Source organism: Mustela nigripes, chromosome 2, assembly GCF_022355385.1.
Source record: "Mustela nigripes isolate SB6536 chromosome 2, MUSNIG.SB6536, whole genome shotgun sequence".
Classification (NCBI taxonomy): domain Eukaryota; kingdom Metazoa; phylum Chordata; class Mammalia; order Carnivora; family Mustelidae; genus Mustela; species Mustela nigripes.
Genome location: NC_081558.1, coordinates 20,762,067 through 20,783,800, shown reverse-complemented (window position 1 = coordinate 20,783,800; position 21,734 = coordinate 20,762,067). Strand labels below are relative to the sequence as shown.

The 21,734-nt window shown below is 42.7% G+C and overlaps 1 protein-coding gene and 1 pseudogene across 5 annotated transcripts in view; one reads left to right on the top strand and one right to left on the bottom strand.

Moving 5' to 3' along the window:
• Positions 1-21,734, bottom strand: part of RAD54L2 (RAD54 like 2) — a 109,321-nt gene that overhangs the window by 16,072 nt on the left and 71,515 nt on the right. For 4 of the 5 annotated variants that reach the window (XM_059389830.1, XM_059389831.1, XM_059389832.1 and 1 more), the window contains 10 exons: positions 9,842-10,043; positions 8,723-8,862; positions 8,019-8,135; positions 7,476-7,702; positions 6,090-6,272; positions 5,816-5,949; positions 4,002-4,198; positions 2,559-2,901; positions 1,694-1,871; positions 179-430 (listed from right to left, as the gene is read on the bottom strand). In XM_059389830.1, coding sequence (XP_059245813.1) covers positions 179-430; positions 1,694-1,871; positions 2,559-2,901; positions 4,002-4,198; positions 5,816-5,949; positions 6,090-6,272; positions 7,476-7,702; positions 8,019-8,135; positions 8,723-8,862; positions 9,842-10,043 — 1,973 coding nt within the window. The remainder of the gene's footprint in view (positions 1-178; positions 431-1,693; positions 1,872-2,558; positions 2,902-4,001; positions 4,199-5,815; positions 5,950-6,089; positions 6,273-7,475; positions 7,703-8,018; positions 8,136-8,722; positions 8,863-9,841; positions 10,044-21,734) is intronic. The other variant, XM_059389835.1, reaches the window with a different exon arrangement.
• Positions 16,957-17,634, top strand: LOC132012509 (SNRPN upstream reading frame protein-like; annotated as a pseudogene).

Genomic DNA, 21,734 nt, shown 5'->3' with positions numbered 1-21,734 from the left:
GAACATTAGAAATAAAATTCATTCCTCCCAAAGAAGAAGTGTGTGGACAACCTTTATAATTCCCTTCAGAGACCTTGGCAGAACAGTACATTGAGCAACCCCCACCCTTTCCCCACAGAGGATTCATACCATCCCTTCTCAGCAGTGGTTTATGAGCAGACGGATCTGCTTGACTCACCCATTCATACGTGACAATGTTGTTGCCTCGCTCCTGGAAAGGGTTGAAGCCAACCCCCTGTAGGAACTTGCTGTTCGTTGCCTCTCCCACTGAGGAGGCCAAGGTGCTATCCTCCCCCTTGCCTTTTGTTCCCTGTGATGAGCAGCGAGCACTAGTTCCCGCTGAGCCAAGCTCTTCCACATCTAGGTCCTGCTCATTGGCCAGACTCTCCTTCTGAAGGGCTTCATACAGCACATCCGGGTGATTCCAGATCTGAGGTTCAAGTTAAAGGAGAAGTGGCACAGGGCAGAGAACAATCTAAGGGTATTCCAAGAGTCTGGAAATGCACACTCGCTCAAATACACACCTCCCACAGCATACACTGTCACACCAAAAATCAAAGTATCTCCAACCCCCTCATAGCCAAAGAGCCTACACATTCATTTTAACTAACCAACCGTGATTGCCATTTAACACGAGTGCAAGAGTTCCTACCAATGGACATGCCCATATATTTGGTACACAATCAGAAAGGTTGTGTCAAAAGCCTTGCTTTCCTTTTTAAATAAGAATAATGTTCCTGTTTTGCACAGCTACAGCCAACTACTATACGAAACAAGACTAATCTCTCCCTATGGACAAAGGTATCTGACTTACAGATGACCAACCAGAAGTCATTTCAGGGACTATTCCTGGCAGGAGTTGAGAATTCCTGGGGTGCAGGGGGCCGGAGGGGTGGGGGTGGGGGTGGGTAATAGGAAGGGCATGTTGGCACTGTAGTATCCTCAAAGACCATGTCTGCTGTAGCTTCCTGGCCCTGGTCTAGGACTGTGGCTACAAAAAAAAAAAAAACCATTTTGAAATCCCATCTGTCCCCTGACACACACCTTCAGCTGACTTATTAAAGCAGTGGTCAATCGGGAATAATACCCAACAGGTCGGCTGAGAGCTGTCAAAGAAACAGGTCCCTCATTAGGCAACAGGGAGCACATACTAAAGACAAGTCAGGGTTCATCCACCTGTTCATGGAGCTTTGTGCTAAAGATACCTGGGCCCTTCTGTCCCCAAACCATCTCAAGCATTACTAGGATGAAAGAGATCTCAATCTCATTAAACACAGAATCAAACAGAGGGTACCCCCAAAAACTTGTCTAAGCTATATGTATCTTGAATCTTGATTACGTTAGCAGTCAAAATGCCCTATAATGTTCTTCCATTATCCCTTTTTTCCCAAGGGGAAAAAAATCAGTGAGAAAGGATTTCTCAAATTCAGTAAAACAATTTGTACAAATGAATTGCCCAACCGCAAGGAGCACCATTTACATCCTAGGCTATGGGTGCCCCCCCCCCCCCAGGAACCGAGCAGCACACACCACCAGTCTCTCTTTGGGCTCCCCCATGCTCCCATGCAGACAACCAAGGATGGCACCTCTCACTTTATTCTTCCTTTATCAAGGACTCCCAGCAGGAATAACTCCCTTGGGACCATGTGCATCCTTCATCTGTATGTCAGCATTCTCTAAGGTCTCAACATACCTTGCAGCACACACAAAAAGCCTTAAGGGGGTTCAGTCCCAGCCAGCCACTGCTACCACAGTCTCGGAAACGGTCCATGAACTGTGTGTACAAATCTCTCTGTATCTTTGAGAGCCGCACCAGGATCACGTTTTCTTCCTTGGCAGGGAGATGAATCTTCAGCACAGTGTGGCCTCTCCTACAAAGGCAGGGATCAGACCTGTCAAGCCTCTGTGGCCAGGATGGGTCAGTGCAGGGAAACAAGAGAACTCTGCGTTTCTGCCCCACCTCCTCTTGGGGATCTTCACATTCACAGCAGCCTTGCAATAATGAGGATTGGTTTAATGACCATCAGAGGAAACTCATTTTAAGGATAAGAATTAGAGCAAAGAGGACTGGGTGGCAAAGACAGGGAACTTCAGGTTCCTACCCGGATTCAGGGCTATTTCTCTCAGCTTTCTGCACAAATGCCATATTAATAAGGAAAAACAAGGAGACTGCTTTAGACTACCCTAACTATATCTACCAAGATGCTGAAACTGGTGAGGCCATGCTGCTGAGAAGCAGCACTTCTATGCTTCTGCCAAGTCAGCAGAAGGCTAGCTCTCTTTTGCTTCTCAGCAAGTGAGGCAGGTATCTCTAGAAATTTCAAAGATTAACTTCTGAGTGAGGCACTTCTAGGCCAAACTTTCAGAGGACTGAAACAGCAGATATCCATCATTTATGTGCTATTCAGGAAAAGCTATTCACTAAAAGGAAAGTTTTACTATCACCCACTAGAAAGGGACCCTCTTGCTGTAATAGTCCCCCTTTGGGACAGCTCTATGTTCCCATTACACATGATCTCTCGGAGGATTCAGAAGACAGAGCCCTAGGGACAGCTCACCTCTGCACGAACCCCTCCAGAAGGCTGTGCAAGACATGGCTCCGGTAGCGCATCAGGCGGACATCCTGAGGCGTGCTGTCAATACACTGTCCGTTTAGGATGGGGCGCTCAAACATGTTGCTGAACTCCTGCCGGGTGCCGAGGAAGTCTGGGCGCACAAAGTCCACCATGCACCAGTACTCAATGAGGTTGTTCTGCAGGGGGTACCCAGTCAGCACCACCCGACGGCGAGATCGAATGTTCTTCAGGGCCTGTGAGGTGCTGGCCTGGCAGTTTTTGATGCGGTGCCCCTCGTCACAAATCACCACATCAGGGCCAGGGCGGCATAAGGCCTTCTCAAACTCTAGGGAGGGAAGAGGATCCGGAGTCAGAGGGTGAGAGGGCCTGCTCTTAGTCAACAATATGAGAAGTAAGGGTGCACCCTGGAGGAGACAGAAGAAATGAAGGAAGCAGGAAAGCAAGAGTCAGCCCCCATTAGTGAAAGGGAGCCAACCATCCAGGCTCCTGCACATTTGGTGTGACTTGTTAACCTGGACTGATGACTCTTGCCGTAAATACTTCTTTTCCCTCTTTCCTTTTCTTATTTTTTTCTTTTTTTCTGTTAGGCTAAAGGTAAAACACCTTGCCTTCCTAGGGCTTATGCCAACTGAGTGGCAGAGAGCGTGACTTTACAGAGTACCAGACTAGGATTACAGATGAGTCTAGGTGAGACTGATGGGAATCATCCAGACACTGCGGTCAGCCCTCACCCTTGTCAGCGTCGTGAAACCATCTCCAGGCTGGCTGGTGGGGAGTTAGCTAAAGAAAAGAATCTTCCTGGAGTTACCTGCCAGTCACTGCTAAATGGCAAATTCATACCAGCTCTACCACAGAAGGAAACCTAGAACAAACATAATCTACAGATGAAGAGACCTGTAAAATGCAATAGCCTCTGAACCTAAAAAAAACCCTTTTTGTCTCAAATGGGCAAAAACCCCTTAGAAGAGAGAATAGAACTACAACTATGAGAATGGCTTTCACTAAAAAAATGGAGATAAATTCTTTTATAAATTCATAATATTATTAATACTCTGTATGCTAGTGATTTAAATACTGTATAAATATTTTCTTGATGCTATCTCAGAACACCTTTAGGATGAGGCGAGGGGGACCAGCACTCTCCCAACTACTCTGTCAGAGAAACAGAGCCAAATGGGCAGGAGAGTCTCCCTGAGCCAGCCTGTGCATGGCCCACCCAGAATTCCACAGCAGGCAAGGGAAGCAGCAGCTTCTGAGAGCCAGTGGAGGCCACCCCACCTATCTCAGGGACCAGGAATTCTGGCTCATGACAATACAATTCATCGATAATCTTCAAATGTGACTTGGTGCTATTACAAACACTATTTCTTCTTCCTGAAACGCTACCCACTAAGCACTAAGCGCACCCCAGGGACAGGTTCCCACCTCTCCGAAACTCCTGCTGTCGGTCTTCCTCATCCAGATCAATGATGACCGGGTGAGAACGTTTCTTGGTTTTCTTCGATCTACCTGTGGCAAAGGATTTCTTCAGGGTGAGGAGTCTGTACATTTCGTACCCCATCAGCAGCACCCCACCCTCTGACACCCAATCAGCCATCACTTTAGCACGAGCTGCCATTGTCCTGCAAGAGTGAACAGAGAAAAAAATTACTGCTTCCACTGTTCCCCAGAAGAACTGCTCATAATCAGAGCCATGTTGATGTACATGCAATGGCAGCATCGCAATGGTCAGCCAGTTGCCCAAGGACTTTTCTAGTATCCCAGAGATGTTCATGTCACTGAGGATAGACTGGGTCACCAATGACAGCAGAAAAACAGAAATGCAATGGCAGAAGGCAAGCAAAAGCGACAACTCCTGGGATGCATGGGTGGCTCAGTCGATTAAGAGTCTGACTTGATTTTGGCTCAGGTCATGGTTTCAGGGTTGTGAGAGCAAACCCCGTGTTGGGCTCCGTGCTGGGCATGAAGCCTGCTTAAGATTCATTCTCTCCCTCTCCCTCCACACCCACCCACCCACCCCTTCCTGGTCTTGTTAAAAAAAAAGAAAAAAAAGAAGAAGTGACAACTCCCTTGGATATACATGCATGGCTACAATTCTACATTTGAGAGAGAATTTCAAGTTATTCCCATAATAAATACAAGGTAGTAAAAGCAAGGACAATATTCTTCATTTTACCTGCCCGGGCCCTGGTGAGTAAAGAGCCAAGGACAAACCATAAAGGAGAAAGAGCAGCAGAGCCAACATTCAGCATTCAGTGAGTCCCTTCACTCCTAAACAACTAAACCCAGGCTATAATTCATTAACTGCATGTGGACTAACAGTCCTGAAATCCAAGAAACAAGAGCAGGTGATCAGCTACCCAGGGGGCCACTCAGTCTCCTTACTTAGATGTGTGTGAACAAAGATCACAAAAGACAGCCTCTGTAGAAAACAAAGTCTATCTTCTCAATTATCCATGCCAGCAGGGGTGGGGAGAAGAGAACATGGATAGTTGGGTTGAGCCAAGAAATCGCTTTAGAATCTGGGAAATCAAGTTGAATTTATGAAATGAAAAGATAAATAATTTTATTTTGATCTAAAACAAAAGTTTGTACTTTTCAAAGCTTGGAAGTTGTACCATTAAAGTTCAACTGTAGATCAGTGCTGAAAAGACTCTGCTGATTAGGCTTCTAAGAAAGAGAAATATAAAAGATGGACAGTTTCATTTTATCATGTTGAATTTTATTACTGTCCACATGGGAAAAATAGGATGATGTATGCATTTTTAAGGATATAAAGGCATCTTTAAGCAGAATGTAAGGAATTTCCCAGGCTATCTGACTTTACTAAAAAGTCAGTTAGAGAAAAAAATGAGTAACAAGGGGCAGGGGCACATAAAGAAACCAAAAAGAATCTGGGAAGACAGGGTTCATATGCAAATAGACTGCACTGATATCCAGACCCCAGAAAAAAGTCTAAAAGGCAAGGGCAGGGGCGCCTGAGTGGCTCAGTGGGTTAAGCCTCTGCCTTGGCTCAGGTCATGATCTCAGGGTCCTGGGATCAAGCCCCACATCGGGCTGTCTCCTCAGCAGGGCACCTGCTTCCCCCCGCCCTTGCCTCTCTGCCTACTTGTGATCTCTGTGTCAAATAAATACAAAAAATCTTTTAAAAAATTGAAAAAAAAAAACCAACAACAATTTAAAAGGAAAAAAAACCCCACAACAATTTAAAACCAAAGAGCAGAAGGTAGGCCACCTACTTGTGCTCATCATTCAAGATGTGAACTTTGAAGAAGCGAGGCTGGACTTCTTCAGGCTTATTGTCAGCTGGAAGGGCTTCAGGAGCTGGAAGCCACATGTTGAACTCTGCCAGCCAATTCTGAAGAGTATTAACCTGGTAAAAAGCCAAGTCCAGGAAGAGAGTTTTAAGAAACAAGCTCAAAGCTGAGCTCACTGAGCTTTTCAGTACCTAGCAAAGCATTAACCCAGAGTTCCTCAGAGGGCTGACTATATAATGCCTTCCCCAATTCTTACCGGCACAATGGCAAGAACAGTTTTGGCTGGCGTGTGGCGGAAGAGGACATCGATGAAGGATATCACTTGCAAAGTTTTCCCCAGACCCATGCTGTGTGCCAGGATACAACCAAAGCCACTACTGGTCTTAAACCTCTCCAGGGATTCAACCAGGTTATCATACAGGAACCGGATCCCACCAATCTGACAAGGGACAAACACAGGCAATAGTTAAAGGAGCTGGCAAAGACCAGAGCTTTACAGATGCCTCAGTGGCTCAGTTGGTTAAGCAACTGCCTTTGACTCAGGTCATGATCCTGGAGTCTGGGACTGAGTACCACATCTGGCTCCCTGCTCAGCGGGGAGTCTGCTTCTCCCTCTGACCCTCTCCCCTCTCATGCTCTCTCTCTTTCATTCTCTCAAATAAATAAATAGAATCTTAAAAAAAAAAAAAAGACCATGGTTTTAGTTTCATTCATCCTGGAGTTAGTGAGAATTAAATAAATGAGCAGACACCACACCAGACAGTTGTGGATGGCTACGAAGTTTCCCTGTACCCTGCCTAGTCTATTGGCTGGTGACAGTCTTCCTAGAGAAAACAGAAAATCATTCACCTTGTACAATGACAAGTAGTACCAAATTCTTGACAGGGTCTCTCACTCAGTCCCTGGTTGCTTACCTAGCCCATTCCATGAGGAGCAGTTCTTATTAAGAGTTCTTGTGTTGAGTCAACCTCTGTCTTCAAGGAACTTCCACTCACTGGTTTGGTTCAGGGCTCTGGGTCAACACAAACTACTCTGTTCCCTCCTATCAGAAAGTTGCTCAGACTTCTGACTCTTAAATCTCTTCTGGAACTACTTCCAGAATCAAATCAATTCCTAATTAAAGCACTTCCCTCCAGACAGCATCTCAATCAGTCTTGCAGCTCTCACAGAGGAAGCTCAAGATCATTAAACCAAGAGATGTAGCACCTTCTACACAACAGGGCAAACGTAAGGCTTGGCCTTCCCATTCATCAGAAACTGGGGTGCCTGGGTGATTCATTCGTTAAGTGTCTGCCTTTGGCTCAGGTCATGATCCCAGGGCCCTGGGACTGAACCCCGCATAGGGCTCTCTGCTCAGTGTGAAGCCCGCTTTTCCTTCTCCCACTCTCCCTGCTTATGTTCCCTTTCTCTCTGTCAAATAAACAAGTAAAATATTTTTTTAAAAGAAAGGAAGAAAAAAGAAAAAGAGAAATTTGAAACATCAAATTCTAGGAGGAAGGATCAGGCCTTTCCAATTTTCCAATCGAGGCTCTAGGTACCGTACAAGTACTTCACAGGCTGTGATGCTAAAAACCACCAGCAGGTGATGCTCTCAGCAAGGAAGCTGAAAGGAAACAAAGAGGAGCGTCAAGATTTGTGGTACCTGATGAGGTTTCACTGCCCGTGCCAACTGCGGGGCCAGGAAGACATTCTCCTCCTCTGGAGGGTGGTTCAGGTTGACGAGGACCCGCCCCAGAGCATCACGCTGGTTTAAGATGTCATTCACATGGGTGCCACCCTTCTCCTCTTCCTCATCCTCCTCACTGACAGACTCACTGCTGTCCACAATGTGCAGAGTGTCCTCCTCTCCAGAGCTCAGTTCAATAACTTCTGAGACAGCCAACAAAACAGAACAAAAACCCAGGGAGCGGAGATAATTTACTGCTCATCACTAAAGCATTACAGCATGGCAAAAAAGTTACAACTTGTCATCACTTGTAAAGTTTTGAGTTTTATTATTTCCCTCTTCCAGCTTCAAGTTAAGACAAGGGAAAACCCTGCATTTACAAGGAGACTCAGGGACATTTGTCACAGTCAGACCCCAAACCCAATGGGGAAGGACTGATTTCTATTCAGAGGTACAGCCAATTGCTCAGGGTGGGCACTAAGTCGGGAGGAAGTGGAGGCACCTCTGGCTCAACCTTACCATCTCGACTGCTTTTTTCATCCTCACTGCCACTGCTGCTGTCCAAACAAATGACTTCCTGGGCAAGGACCCGAGGAGGCAGTTGGGGACCATCGCTTGCTCTTAAGACAATTTCCTCTAGGGAAGAAAAGATGGAAGGGAATGTCAAAAACCACACTTAGCTCAGACCTAGCTTCCAAATGACTTAACAGCCTTCTTCCTTTGTTGCCCTCAAAAGAACTACCCCCTGAGGAGCAAAGTAGAGGGGTGTCTCAAATATTTCAGTCCCCTTTCAAACTTCCCTTATCTTTACTGGTTCTTTTCTCCTAGCACCCACCTGACCACTAAAAAAGATCCTAATCCCTTGGTATGTTAAGATTCAAAGTTATGAGAGTAAAGATTTAAATCATATCTGAGGAGTATATTAAAAACACACACATGCACTTTTTTTTTTTTTTTTTAAAGTACAGTCCATGCTCAAAGTGGGGCCTGAACTCACAACCCTGAGATTAAGAGTCCCATGCTCTACCCACTAAGCCAGCCAGGACCCCTGAGGGGTACATTTTTACCCATCTTAACCTTTTAGATGTTTCTAATCATGTGCTCCTAAGAAACTAAATGACTAAAAAATATTCTAGACAGGCCACAGTCTCATTTCAGATCCACACTTCTGTGTGTGCCCAAGGCCTCTTCTCCCTACACTTACCGCCACTTTCACTGCTTACCCGGAAGGAACTCCAGGGGAACTGTAGGAATGGGGGCCGCGTAATCCTTCCTCTGTTGCTCCAAGCGTTTCCTTCTTTCCAACTCCTCCTGTTGTGCTGCTTTGGTAACTGGCTCCAACTGATCCTCTCGGAGCAGCTTTCTAAACATTACAAGAGTGAGCACTTGGATTGGCTTGAGATTTAGGCAACGTAATGTCAAGCTAAAGAGTTCACTGCTGACCTCACAGATCTGAGGCATGAGGAAAAGAAGCCCCATCAGTCCCACACATCCATGCAAAAGGTAAGGTTAAAAAAAAAAAAAAAAAAAGTGGGAGGGACTTCCAGGCTCAGGTGATTCTGGGCTAACATTTTTTCATATTATTTAACTTTCTACGACAAGTCCCTGAAAACTCATCTTTGCACACGACAGATCAAGAATAAAACAGAGTAATCTGTGATTTATCAAGCTGAAAAATAGTATTAAAAAATAGAGTTGTTATCTGGGAAAGTAGGATTATAGATGATTCTGCATCTTTATTTCCCAGAGTCTGAGTAAAATTTTTAAGCTATCATTACATTCAAAAACAAAAAAAAGATGAGGGTAGGAGAAGAAAAAGATCTCATTGATCTCCTTTCAATGGGAAAAGAAGGAAGGGCTATGACAGAAGGAAGGGCTGCGGGGGATTTAGACAGTTAAGGAAGCTCACATCTTCCATTCACTTAGCTCAAGGAAAAAACCCTGCTTTGGACCAGAGAGTTTCCTGCCAACTGAAGTTGAGCTCTAAGAAAATGAGAATTCAACTTCTTTGATCTCCTCCTGTTTAGAAACATAAGGGAACGTAAGGGGAAAATAACGGAAAAAACAAGAGCACTCTCTCATACTTGGGCTGCCCCCAGGGTCTCCAAAGAGTAGGAAACTCCCCAGCATAGCCTGAGCGCCCGCCACATTTGCCCCACAATGTCTGACAGCCTGGGGTGGTCTTGAAATGCATCTCCACTATTAATTGGGGCACACAGCTTACACTTTTCTTCTTTGGAAAGGGGACCCTCCTGCTCAAACCAGTGCTGCTAGTGACAGCCTTCAAATGAAGATAATACCTCTCCTCCTTCCCTTCGCCTCTCACCCTGAGCACAACTCACCGTATGTTTCTCCTCATATGGGAAGGCTTCTGAGCTCTCTTCTTTTTGGGGTCCTCGGAGGCTAGGCTCTTGCCTTGGGGGCGCCTAAGCTGCTCTGAAGGCTCAGACTGAGATGAGGTAGTTGAAGTGCACCGCGGTGGCCGCTGCCCATCTTCCTCCAGCTGGGCACATTCAGTGCCACACATGTCTTCCAGGGATGGGTCTGAAAAGACAAGGAGACAGAGGTACAGGGACTAACCGTTACGGGGAGAAAATTGGGTTTTGACGCAGGCACACCTGGGTTCAAATCTCAATTGAACAACTTATTAACTGGTAAGCTAAAGCAAGTGACTTACGGCTCTTTGAATCTCAGTGGACTGATCTATAAAATGAGAACAGTGATGCCTACATTTCAGAGTTGCTATGAGGACTAAATCATGTCTTCATGTATGTGCATGTGCATGTGTGCATGTCTAGAACCAAGCCTGCTCCAGGGCAGGCTCACAACAAATAACAGCCATCACTCTTGCTAAATTTAGCACTCTGATCAGAGTGAGGAAGCTTCATGGCCTCAGAATGCTCTGAAAGAGACAAGAGGTTCCAAGTACAGCTCACACTCACTTGTGTCTCATCTGCCAACAAAGGGAATATTCCTCCTTTTGATGTCTTAAAGTGTTCACTCCTTCAATTCACTGGCCAGTCAATGAGGGCTTACAACATGGCAAACACTGTCCAAGATGCTTCAAGGAATGTTTATATGACTTCCTCCTTGCAAAGAGTTTGTTTTCTAGACATAATAAAGCAAGGTGTGCTAAACACCACAGGAAGGGCAGGTTAACTGATCTAAAGAAGTTAAAAATATAAGACATCATTTTTTGAGCCAGAGATAATTAGCTAAATGCAGAATAATTGCCTTAGGGTCACAGGAATATGAAAGACAATACTTTGTGGTGTCATCACACAAGGAATTACATGAGAAGTGAAATATGCGTGAAGCCTTGAAAAGTGAGAATGTCTAAAAGGTACTGCGCCTTGAGGGAGGGGAGAAAAGGAGGAAATTTCTGGCAGAGGAATGTCATTTGTGGCATGAAACATTGACAACGACTAGGGCTGGCGTAGGAGAGTCCATGTGCATACCTGTCTTCCTCAGTCTGCTGAGCAACATTCTGTTTACAAGATGGGCAGCCTTTGTCAATCACATAGATCATAAGCTTGTCTCCAAATCCACCAGAGCTCCCAGATACAAGAAGTATACAACTAAAAAGTCTTTCCCAAAGGTAAGAGCAATTGAAAGCTAGAACATAAATGCTATAACTGAGATGCGCTGATCAATGCCACTTGGATCTCAGGCAGGAAGGACTCAGGAAGTCTGGGTTTTTGGTGGGATAATTTTTGTTTGTTTTTAACTAAACTTTAAAGATGTGCTTATTTATTTTAGAAAGAGAAAACATGAGTCAGGGCGCAGAGGCAGAGGGAGAGAGACTTTCAAGCAGACTCCACTCTGAGCACGAAGCCCGATGTGGGGCTTGATCCTATGACCCAAGATCACGACCTGAGCTGAAGTCAAGAGCTGGATGCTCCCCCAAGCACACCACCCAGGCACCCTATGCTGTTAACTCAACTTTAAACTTTATTTGGGTTTCACCAGTTTTCCACTAATGTCCTTTTTCTGCGACAGGATTCCATCCAGGATATCATAATTGTATCTAGCTCTCATGCCTCAGTCTCTCTGAACTGTGGCAGTTTCTCTTCTTGTCTTTCACAACCTTGACAGTTTTTTTGAAAAGTACTGGTCAGGTGTTTTGCAGACTGTCCCCTAATTTGAGCATCAGATGTATTCTCATAATGAGAATGGAGTTATGGTTTGTGGGGGAAGAATACTGTAGAAGTAAAGGAAAGGAAAGAAGAAGATGAGAAGGATACTTATCACATCTTATCAGGATACATGCTATCATGTATCATATTACTGGTGTTATTAACCTTAATCACTTGTTTGAAGTGGTGTCTGCCAGATTTTTCCACTATAAAATCACTATTTTCCCCTTTCCATATTTTAGAAGCAAATCACTAAGCCCAGGCACATTCAAGGGAAAGAGAATTAAGCACTATTTCCTGAGAGGGGGCATCAGAGTATTTCTGGACATACATCAAAATACATGCAAATATTTGGGGTGGTAGAGGGCTGTGAGGCTTTGAGAATGCAAATATCCAGTTTCTTAAAATTTACCCACTCATTTTAAATCCATCAGTGGATCTTACCTTGAGAAATTATTACTGTGGTGTTCTAATAGTGGTTTTCTATTTCCCTCTACACGTCAACATTCATTATTTGGAATTCTTCTGTAAGGAAGATCTGTCCCTTCTCCCTCATTTATATATTCAACATTTATTTATAAATAAATCAATATTTATATCAATATATAAATATTTATTTATATCAGTATGGACTCAGGTGCCAATGGGGTAAGAAAAACTGAACACTGTAGGCTTTGGTAAAGGGAGACAGTGTTGCCATAGACTTCAGTGAGTGAACCAGTAAGCCAATGTCCCCAAACAAAAAGACAAGACATATCATGAGTCATCATTGTATGCACCTAATCACCAAAAAATAACATATCATCAGCCAGTGGCAAAGTCACAAAATCATAAGTGTCCCCCCCCCCACAAAAAAATCGCAAGTGTTCCAGATACTCCATCACTGCTTATCTTCTGTGGCTTGGCATATAGCCCCTATTGCCATTGTGGGTTCCTTATGGTCTCTTTTACGTGGATGTCAGGTTCTATAACAGCATGGAGTTGGGAACTAACATTTCCTAAGAGATAACTAAGCATAGAGTTCATTATGGACACAGAAATCAGTCTTCTGGGGTGTTAACACCTGCTGTCTCTTACCTGCTCCTCAATTATAAAAAGGGAGTAACAACTGTCATGCTATTCCTCAGCCTGATAGTTGAGAAGGTGGTTATGTGAGAGAGCCTAGACGATGTACTGGAACTATGTTCGGCACATAGTAAACACCATATAAAACAGCTGCTGCTTTTCCTAGGACTACTCCCATTCCAGCTACAAGGAATGGGTTTGGTTTCTTATCTGGTTTCTTATCTCCTTTCTTATGATAATGGCAAGGTGAATTTTGCTCCCCTCATTCTAAATTTGAGAAACCAAAGCCCTAAAAAGTTTAAAAAAAAGAAAGAAAGAAAGAAATAGCTTGCCTGTGGGTATATAGGAAACAAGCAGGAAAACAGAAGCAGAGAGTTAACAGAATAAGTTTCATGGTCAGGCAATGTCAGGCTAGTGTTGAATCCTGGCTCTGTCACTTACTAGCTCTTTGCTCATGGATTCAACTTTTCTGAGCCACAGTTCCCCACATCTGTAAAATGGGGATGTCAAAAGCTCTTTTAGGGAAAATGTTCTTCTTTAAACCCAGGTCCTGCCACACTCTGTGGAACTTCATACTCCTGACTACACTGAACAGTCCAGGAGCAAACAAAGCAACAGGGCTTAGTCAGCCATGCTGGGGAGCAGTATCTACTTCTGTGGAAAATTCAAGCCTTAACTGTATATCTTACTAAAAGATCAGAAATAAGAAAGCAAAAGGAGATGCAGAAATGATACAACCAGCATTGTTCTCACAAAATGAGTGTTTCTTACAAATACACATTTGCATGTGTGAACACATGTATATACACACACACACAATCCCAGCCACATGAAACTGTAGACCACATCTTCATTCTAAATCGCCACATAAGACTACCACAAACTAGCCACTGCTGCCTCTCCTGCCACTTGCCTTTTAGTTTAGCCCAACACACATAGGAGCATTTAATTACCAGGCCCTGAGGGACGCCTGGGTGGCTCAGTTGGTTGGACTGCCGCCTTCGGCTCAGGTCATGATCCCAGAGTCCTGGGATGGAGTCCCGCATCAGGCTCCCAGCTCCATGGGAAGTCTGCTTCGCTCTCTGACCTTCTCCTAGCTCATGCTTTCTCTCACTGTTTCTCTCTCAAATAAATAAATAAAATCTTTAAAAAAAAATAATTACCAGGCCCTGTACCAAGGCACAATGGAATGGTCCAGATGGGGAAACATGTGAGGTAAGCACCTAACAGCAACAACACTTGGGGAAAGGATACCCAATCCAGTCTTGCCCAAGGGCTGGGTAAGGGGTGCAGGGTGCTTCCTTGCAATAGATGAAACCTGGGTTTAATCTAGTATAATAAGTAGGTACCAGGACGCCTGGGTGGCTCAGTTGGTTAAGCAGCTGCCTTCGGCTCAGGTCATGATTCCAAGGTCCTGGGATCGAGTCCCGCATTGGGCTCCTTGCTCGGCAGGGAGCCTGCCTCTCTCGCTGCCTCTGCCTGCCTCTCTGCCTGCTTGTGTGTACTCTCTCTCTCTATCTCTGGCAAATAAATAAAATCTTTAAAAAAAATAAATAAGTAGGTACCAACTAGTAAAGGGAAAGAAAGAACATTCTAGGCAGATATAGGAACATAAGCAAAAGGAATGGATACTTTAGACAAGGAGGAATAGTTGGGAAAATACAGGCAGTTCAATACTGGCTAAAATTAGGCAAATCAGCAGCAAGAAGGGCCTTCTGACCCAACAACCATTCCCTGTCTCTCCCCAGGAGCCCCTCAACCAAGGCAGACTGAGGTGTAGACTCAAGATCCTTCCTAGATGCTGGCACAGATGTCAACCCCTGTCCCAGGACTACTTCCAAGGCCCTTTCTTCCTAGCCTTCTACATTCTATTGACAACTGTTTGGGCAGGGAGAGGAAGCTAATGTGGCCAATGTAAAATGTGGGGCTGGAGGGGGATAGTGGGTATGGACATGTGTGCACAAATGCACACGCACTCACATCTGAGTACCAGGGGTGATTCACTCTCCTGCAGCAGCAGTGGAAGTAGCTTCCTTGGCCCTCACACTGAGAGACGACTGGAAGTTTTTAGGTATCTACCTAAAACCTAAATCTACCTGCTTTTCGAAGAGCAAAGGGGAACTAGCTAAGAGAGGCACCAAACAAGAAATGTTCGTAAGGGGACAAGGCAATACCACTAACAGAAGCAAGAGATTAAAACATCACAGCCCCTTCTCCGTCACCACAGGATCCACAGCAGGCCTTTTACAAAGGCCTCTCAAAGACACCAAGCATTTGGGGTGACAAGAAGCACTGGGAATGCAACATGAGCCTTGGCTTGTGGACATCTTCCACCCACTGAGAACGTAAGGTGCTTACTGCCTGTGTGTCCAGCCAGACATGAGAACTGAAAGAGAAGCTCCAAGAGAGCTGCAAGTCTGACTGGCTACCTTCCCCTCAAACAGTCCTCTCCTATTTCCACCTGAAGCACCGTAAAAGGAAAGGTCAGCAACTCTGTTTTCCTTAAGAACTACCACCACTGCTTCACGGCCCCCACGCCTCCAAAGAACTAAATTTCCATGGCATTGTCACATAATATTACTGGCACCTCTCTCCTAACTTACAGCCCTCAATTCTTCGCTCCTAAAGGGGAAGGCTATCACATTCTTCCTCCCAAAGGAAGATGTGGCTGGAGAGCAGAGTCCCTAAGAGGGGTCATCTCTTGCTAAATGGCTACTTCCACCAAAACTGCAGCTTGCCCTACACAATTACACTTGAGGCTGGGTTGGCACACTTCAGCTTGGTGTTTTGCTAGGTCCTCTGACCTGGTTCTGATAATGAAATTTGATGTTCTCCTGGCCTGAAGGCCTTTTGTTTCTATTTCACAAGCATATTTATTGAGTAACCACTTGGAGGAACTGTTGGAAGCAAGGTTAGCAAGTAGGCAGAGAGGACAGAGTCAGAGTATACAGGGGAAGATAAAGGGTCTGAACTTGATCTACTGGGTACTGGGAATTTGTTGCCAACTGCTCTACCTCCTTTTTCTGGTTTCTGCCTTGGAGAGTGTGATGTTTCTGGGAGGAGGAAGAAAAGAATCTGATAACCTTTTAGTATTACAGACAAATTCACAATCAAACATTCCAACTTATAAAGTCTAGCCTTGAATTCCTGTCTGACCCAGCGTTGAATGTGGCCCAGTACAGTAGCAATTTTTAAATGATTATAGTATATACAATTCTTACATACACTTAGTTCAGACACAGGTTTCCCCTTTACACAGAGGCTTTAGGTCTAAACCAGCTCCTTACCAACCAGTATTCTTTTAATTAATCTTCAGCTTCTGGATTCAACAACTACTGTTTACTTGTTAAAGGGCTTTAGTTTATAGATGTACTAATATTTCAAGTTTGTTGTCATGTAAGTTAATGTCTTACAAGTGCTTCATTGCTGCTTCATGATGCTTATTATGAACTTTCTGGTTTTTACATAACATTATAATATAGACCACATCTTAAACTATTCTTAAACTATTACTTCAAAATTTCTATAACTAATTCTTCCCCAATTCAAAATGTGACTTTCCATTGCATGCTCTTTTTTATCTTCTGAAAAATGAACCATATGAATTTACAACCTATTATCAAAATCATTAATTTAACTTTCAAAGACAGTCCTCCCCAAAATTCTAGAATATAATCCACCAAACGCCGCTTAAGAAAAAGAGAAAAGGATCAAAAAGGAGGTAGAGACATGTGGCTTAAAAGTAAATGATTATTACCACCCAAATTCAGGATCATAGAATCATATCTGGTCGCAAATACCTCTGAACTTTCCCCTTCACGTGAGCCAGTTGTGCACAGAGTTATATAAACACCAACAAAAACTTACATAAGCTTCTCAGGAATGAGTTATGAACATCATCACGACAAATATGACTAGGCAACGAGGAACAATGCCAAGAAAAATCTCTATGTTTCACTCATTGGGGGTATAAGGTACACTTTCAGGGGCCTCTCTCTTCTTCCCACCCAATCCCAACTATACAAACAAAGCTCAGTGAATTCCAAGTCTTACCACATGGTGCCTGATGTGATGCAAAAGGATGTATACACCACAACTATTATGTGCGTGTGCCAAAACATTACTTGAATCTCAACACACCTTGAGATCTCACTACTGGTTTGCAAAAATACAGGGAAGAAGGACCATGTAGACAGACTGGAGTGGCAAGTCTGGAGATGACGGACACTCTGTTCTGAGGAACGACCAGCAGTGTGATGGAGCAGGCCAGGGACTGCTTACACCTGTGATAGACTACAGGATGGCATGTACCAGAGGTGGAAGTCCAAGTCAAACACAGAAGGACAGCCCCCCTGGGAAGCCAAGAGTGTCAACTGAACCCAAAGCAATTTCAGCAGCAGCCAGTACCTATGGTGGATTTCCAGGCAAACTGAGGCCTTCTTAGCTGAGACACCAAGATGTGGTAAAAGCAGTATTAGAACATCCAGATGGCTGATTTCCAAGCAAAAAACCAGAGGATAATGTATTGATGTATCTGAATCAGCTAACAATGTAATAAAGATAATATCCATGATTTTTAGAAAACAAAAGAATTATGTTAAATTTGTTAAGCAAGACCACAAGGATGCAATCGGCAAAATCTAGAAATGTATGAAACCAGAGTAACAAGTGAATTCTTTTCTTCTGAAATAAATTGCAGGAAAAAAAAAACACCAAAAAGAGGTAGGAAAAACTCAGATTAAAGAGATTTGAAAGACAAATGAACTAAATGTGGGATTTATAGGGATTTTAATGAAATAACAGTAAAAATAATCTTTAAAAGATAATCAGGGATTATCCACACATATTTCATGATATAAGGAATTATTGATTCAAAATACTGAGGTGTGATAATGGTATTGTGTTTATTTTTGTTTTTGCTTTTAGGACTTTAATGCTAGAAGATAGAGTGAAAACACTCTGAAGTTTACAGATAAAAGGTTACAACTTTAAGGATCTAATTCCAAATAATCCAAGGCGGGGAGGAACAAATGAAACCAGACTAGCCTTGTATTTACAACTATTGAAGAGAATACTGGGAATACAGGGTTCATTTTACTACTCTTTTTCTATTTCTTTTGAGATTTTCCAGAATAAAACTTCACGACTGTTTTAATTTTAGAAGTCTTAACAGAAGATAAAATATAATAAGCACGAATCTCTAAACTATTTAGATCCCAACTTTTCCACATTTCTTAATAAATATGCACATATATTGCACCAGTAACCAATGAATACACATCATTTTGTGTTCTGTTTTGGCCACATGTTACATACATATAAATATTTCTTTGACATAGTGACATAGTCCACATAACTCATCATTTTAATGAAAGGTATCAGTGTATCACAGAATGCTTTGTCATTCAGACTATTTCTTAGTTTTTATTTTTATCTATAGTGGCATAAACATCTTTTACAAATTATTTTTCCCTTTAATTTAATTATTTGCGGTACAATCCACTACAGCTGGGAAAATGAGCAAAGAGTTTAAATATTCCAATATTGGTAAACTTTTTCTATAAAAACCCTGATAGTAAATACTTCAGGTTTTGTGGGTCACAGGTCTCTGTTAAAACTACTCAACTTTACCAGAGCAGCTCAAAAGCAGCCATACATAAACATATAAGTGAACAAGAACAGCTGTGTTCCAGCACAATTCTGTTTGCAGAAACAATTCTGAAAAAGAACAAGGGAGGACACACACTTCCTGATTTCAAAACTTACTATGAAGCTACTATAATCAAAACAATGTGGAACAGGCATAAAGACAGCCATATAGACAACTGAAATGGGACAGAGAGCACAGAAATAAACCCTCACATATATGGTCAAAGGATTTTCAACCAGAGTACCAATACCATTCACAGGAAAAGGACAGTCATCTCAGTATGGCAGTGCTGGGAAAGTCAAATACCCACATGCAAAGGAATGAAATTGGACCCTTACTCTATACCATATACAAAAATTAACTAAAAAATGGATCAAAGAGTTCAGAGTTTCAATATAGGATGATGAAAAAGTTTTGGTGATGGATAGTGGTGACAGTTGCAGAACAATGTAAATTTATTTAAGCCACTAAATTCTACACCTTAATATGGCTAAAATAGGGTGCCTAGGTGGCTTAGTCAGTTGTTCATCCTACTCTTGATCTCAGCTCTGGTCTTGATCTCCGGGTCATGAGTTCAAGCCCTGTGTTGGGCTCCACGCTGGGCATAAAGCCTACTTTAAAAATACAAAATTAAAATGGCTAAAATGGTAAATTTTTTAAAAATATTTTTATTTATTTATTTGACAGATCACAAGTAGGCAGAGAGGCAAGCGGGGCAGGGTGGTGGGAAGAGCAGGATCCCCGTTGAGCAGAGAGCCCAATGCAGGGCTCAATCCCAGGACCCTGAGATCATGACCTGAGCTGAAGGAAGCAGCTTAACCCACTAAGCCACCCAGGTGCCCCTAAAATGGTAAATTTTATGTTATACATATTTTAGCACAGTTGGCTTAGTCATTATGCTAAGTTAAAGAAGTCTGACACAAAAGGCCTCATATTGTAAAATAATGTATAAATTCCATTTATAGAAATGTCCAGAACAAGTAAATCTCTACAGACAGAAGTAGTCTAGTCATTGCCAGGGACTGAGAGAGAGGATAACAAGAGTGACTGCTTATGGATAAAGGGGTTTTGGGGTAATGAAAAATGTTCTGAAATTAAAGTGGTGATGATTCAACAACCTTGATATATTAAAAATCATTGAATTATACACTTCAAAATGGTGATTTATACCTCTATACAAATATATACTTTTTTTTTTTTTTAATTTGACAGACAAAGATCACAAGTAGGCAGAGGGCAGAGAGGCAGGCAAAGAGAGAGGGGGAAGCAGGCTCCCTGCTGAGCAGAGAGCCCGATGTGGGGCTCGATCCCAGAATCCTGGGATCATGACCTGAGCCGAAAGCAGGGCTTTAACCCACTGAGCCACCCAGGCGCCCCTATATACATATTTTTAAATGTTGGCTTGGTGCTTCCCCTTCCAGCAAAGGTGGAATAGCTTGAGGCAAACCAATACTTGCACTATGAACAGCTAGAAATATGTTATCAAATTTAAAAATCACCACCACATTGGGGCGCCTGGGTGGCTCAGTCGTTAAGCATCTGCCTTCGGCTCAGGTCATGATCCCAGAGTCCTGGGATCTAGTCCCACACCGGGCTCCCTGCTCTACAGGAAGCCTGCTTCTCCCTCTCCACTCCTTCTGCTTGTGTTCCCTGTCTCGCTCTGTCTTTCTCTGTCAAATAAATAAATAAAATATTTAAAAAAAAAAAAAATCACCACCACAACAAAGTCTTTTGAAGGCTGAAGAGATGCTGAAAGGACCAGAAGTAGAAGGGACAAGATTCCAAGAAAGGGAAATCAAGAAGAGATGAGCCAGCATTCTACTGCCATTCATTCCCCTCTTCCACCAAGTCTGGTTGCCAGAACAAGGTGAGAGTCACCTAAACAGAAGGCTGTTAATAAGAAGCAAAGAAACCAGAAGAACTTTTGACAATTTCATTGGACTAAAATGACAAAACTTGAAGACATGAGGGACCATCAGCCTGGTAAAATGGGAAAGGCAGAACTGAGCCAAAAATTCAGTTTATTTCCATTCAAGTCATTTACTTCATTCTAAAGCTGAGTGAGATGGGAAGTTGAAAAGCTAAGAATAAAACCACTGAAAAGTAGAACTGATGTTTCTGTAATCTTGAGGTGCAGAGAAGATAAGGATTAGAATTTAGGAACCATCAGAGCAGATGGGCCCAGTGAACATCCAGACTCTCAGTTGGAACTTACAGGATGGCCACACTCTAGAAACAGGGGTGTACAAGAAGTAAACAAAATCTCTTAAACTATGATCAGCATTTATTCAGCTTTATCCTGATGGATTAAGGAGAGGAAAAAGAAACCCTCTCTAAAGATACTATCTATAGTCTCTATAAGTTTTTATATATACTGTCCAGCATTCAATGAAAAATTACCAGCTATGCCAGGAGACAAAATCAAATGATCCAAAACTAAGAGGGACAGGCAACAGAACCAGAATCACTGGTGATCTAGATACTACAAAATAAGAAACAACTGATAAAACATGTTAAAAAAAAAAAAAAGAAAGAAAGAAAGAAAAGAAAAGAAATGGAGAAAATAAATGAAAGGATAATGTCACCAGATAATCAGAATATATATTAATCAATTCTCACTGATATGTGAAATTTAAGGGAAAAAAACAGAGGATCATAGGGCAAGAGCAGAAAAAATAGAACAAGATGAAACCAGAGAGGGAGGCAAATCATAAGAGACTCTTAATCACAGGAAACAAACTGAGGGTTGCTGGAGGGGAGGTGGGTGGGAAGATGGGGTTACTGGGCGATAGGTATTAAGGAGGGCACATGATATACTGTGCACTGGGTATTATATAAAACTGATGAATCATGAATCACTGGCCTCTTCCTCTGAAACCAATAATATATGTTAATTAATTGAATTTAAATTTTAAAAATAAATTTTAAAAAAAGGAAAAAGAATCAAAGACATAGTCTAGAAACAATATATATAGTAAGTGGAATCAAGAAGCTCTGTGGATTATAGGTACGATAAACAGAAAAAAACAAAAACAATAAAAAAGAATTCCTCGGGAGATTATATAGCAAAAGTGTTGAAAACTAATAAAGAAAAAAACTGTATAAGCAGTCACGAGTGGGAGAGAACACAATACCTTCAAAGGAGCAACAATAACAATGGATTCTTGAGACCTGAAGATACTAGAAGATGATGGAAAGTTTCTAAGCTTTTTTAAAAAAAATAACTGGCAACCTAGAATTTTGTACCAACTAACATCACTCAAAAACAAGGGCAAAATAAAGCAACTTTCAGACAAACAACACACAGATTAAATTTGTTGCCAAGAAACATACCCAAAAACAAATACCAAAGACAGAAAGAAAATTATCTCAGACAAAAGAGGG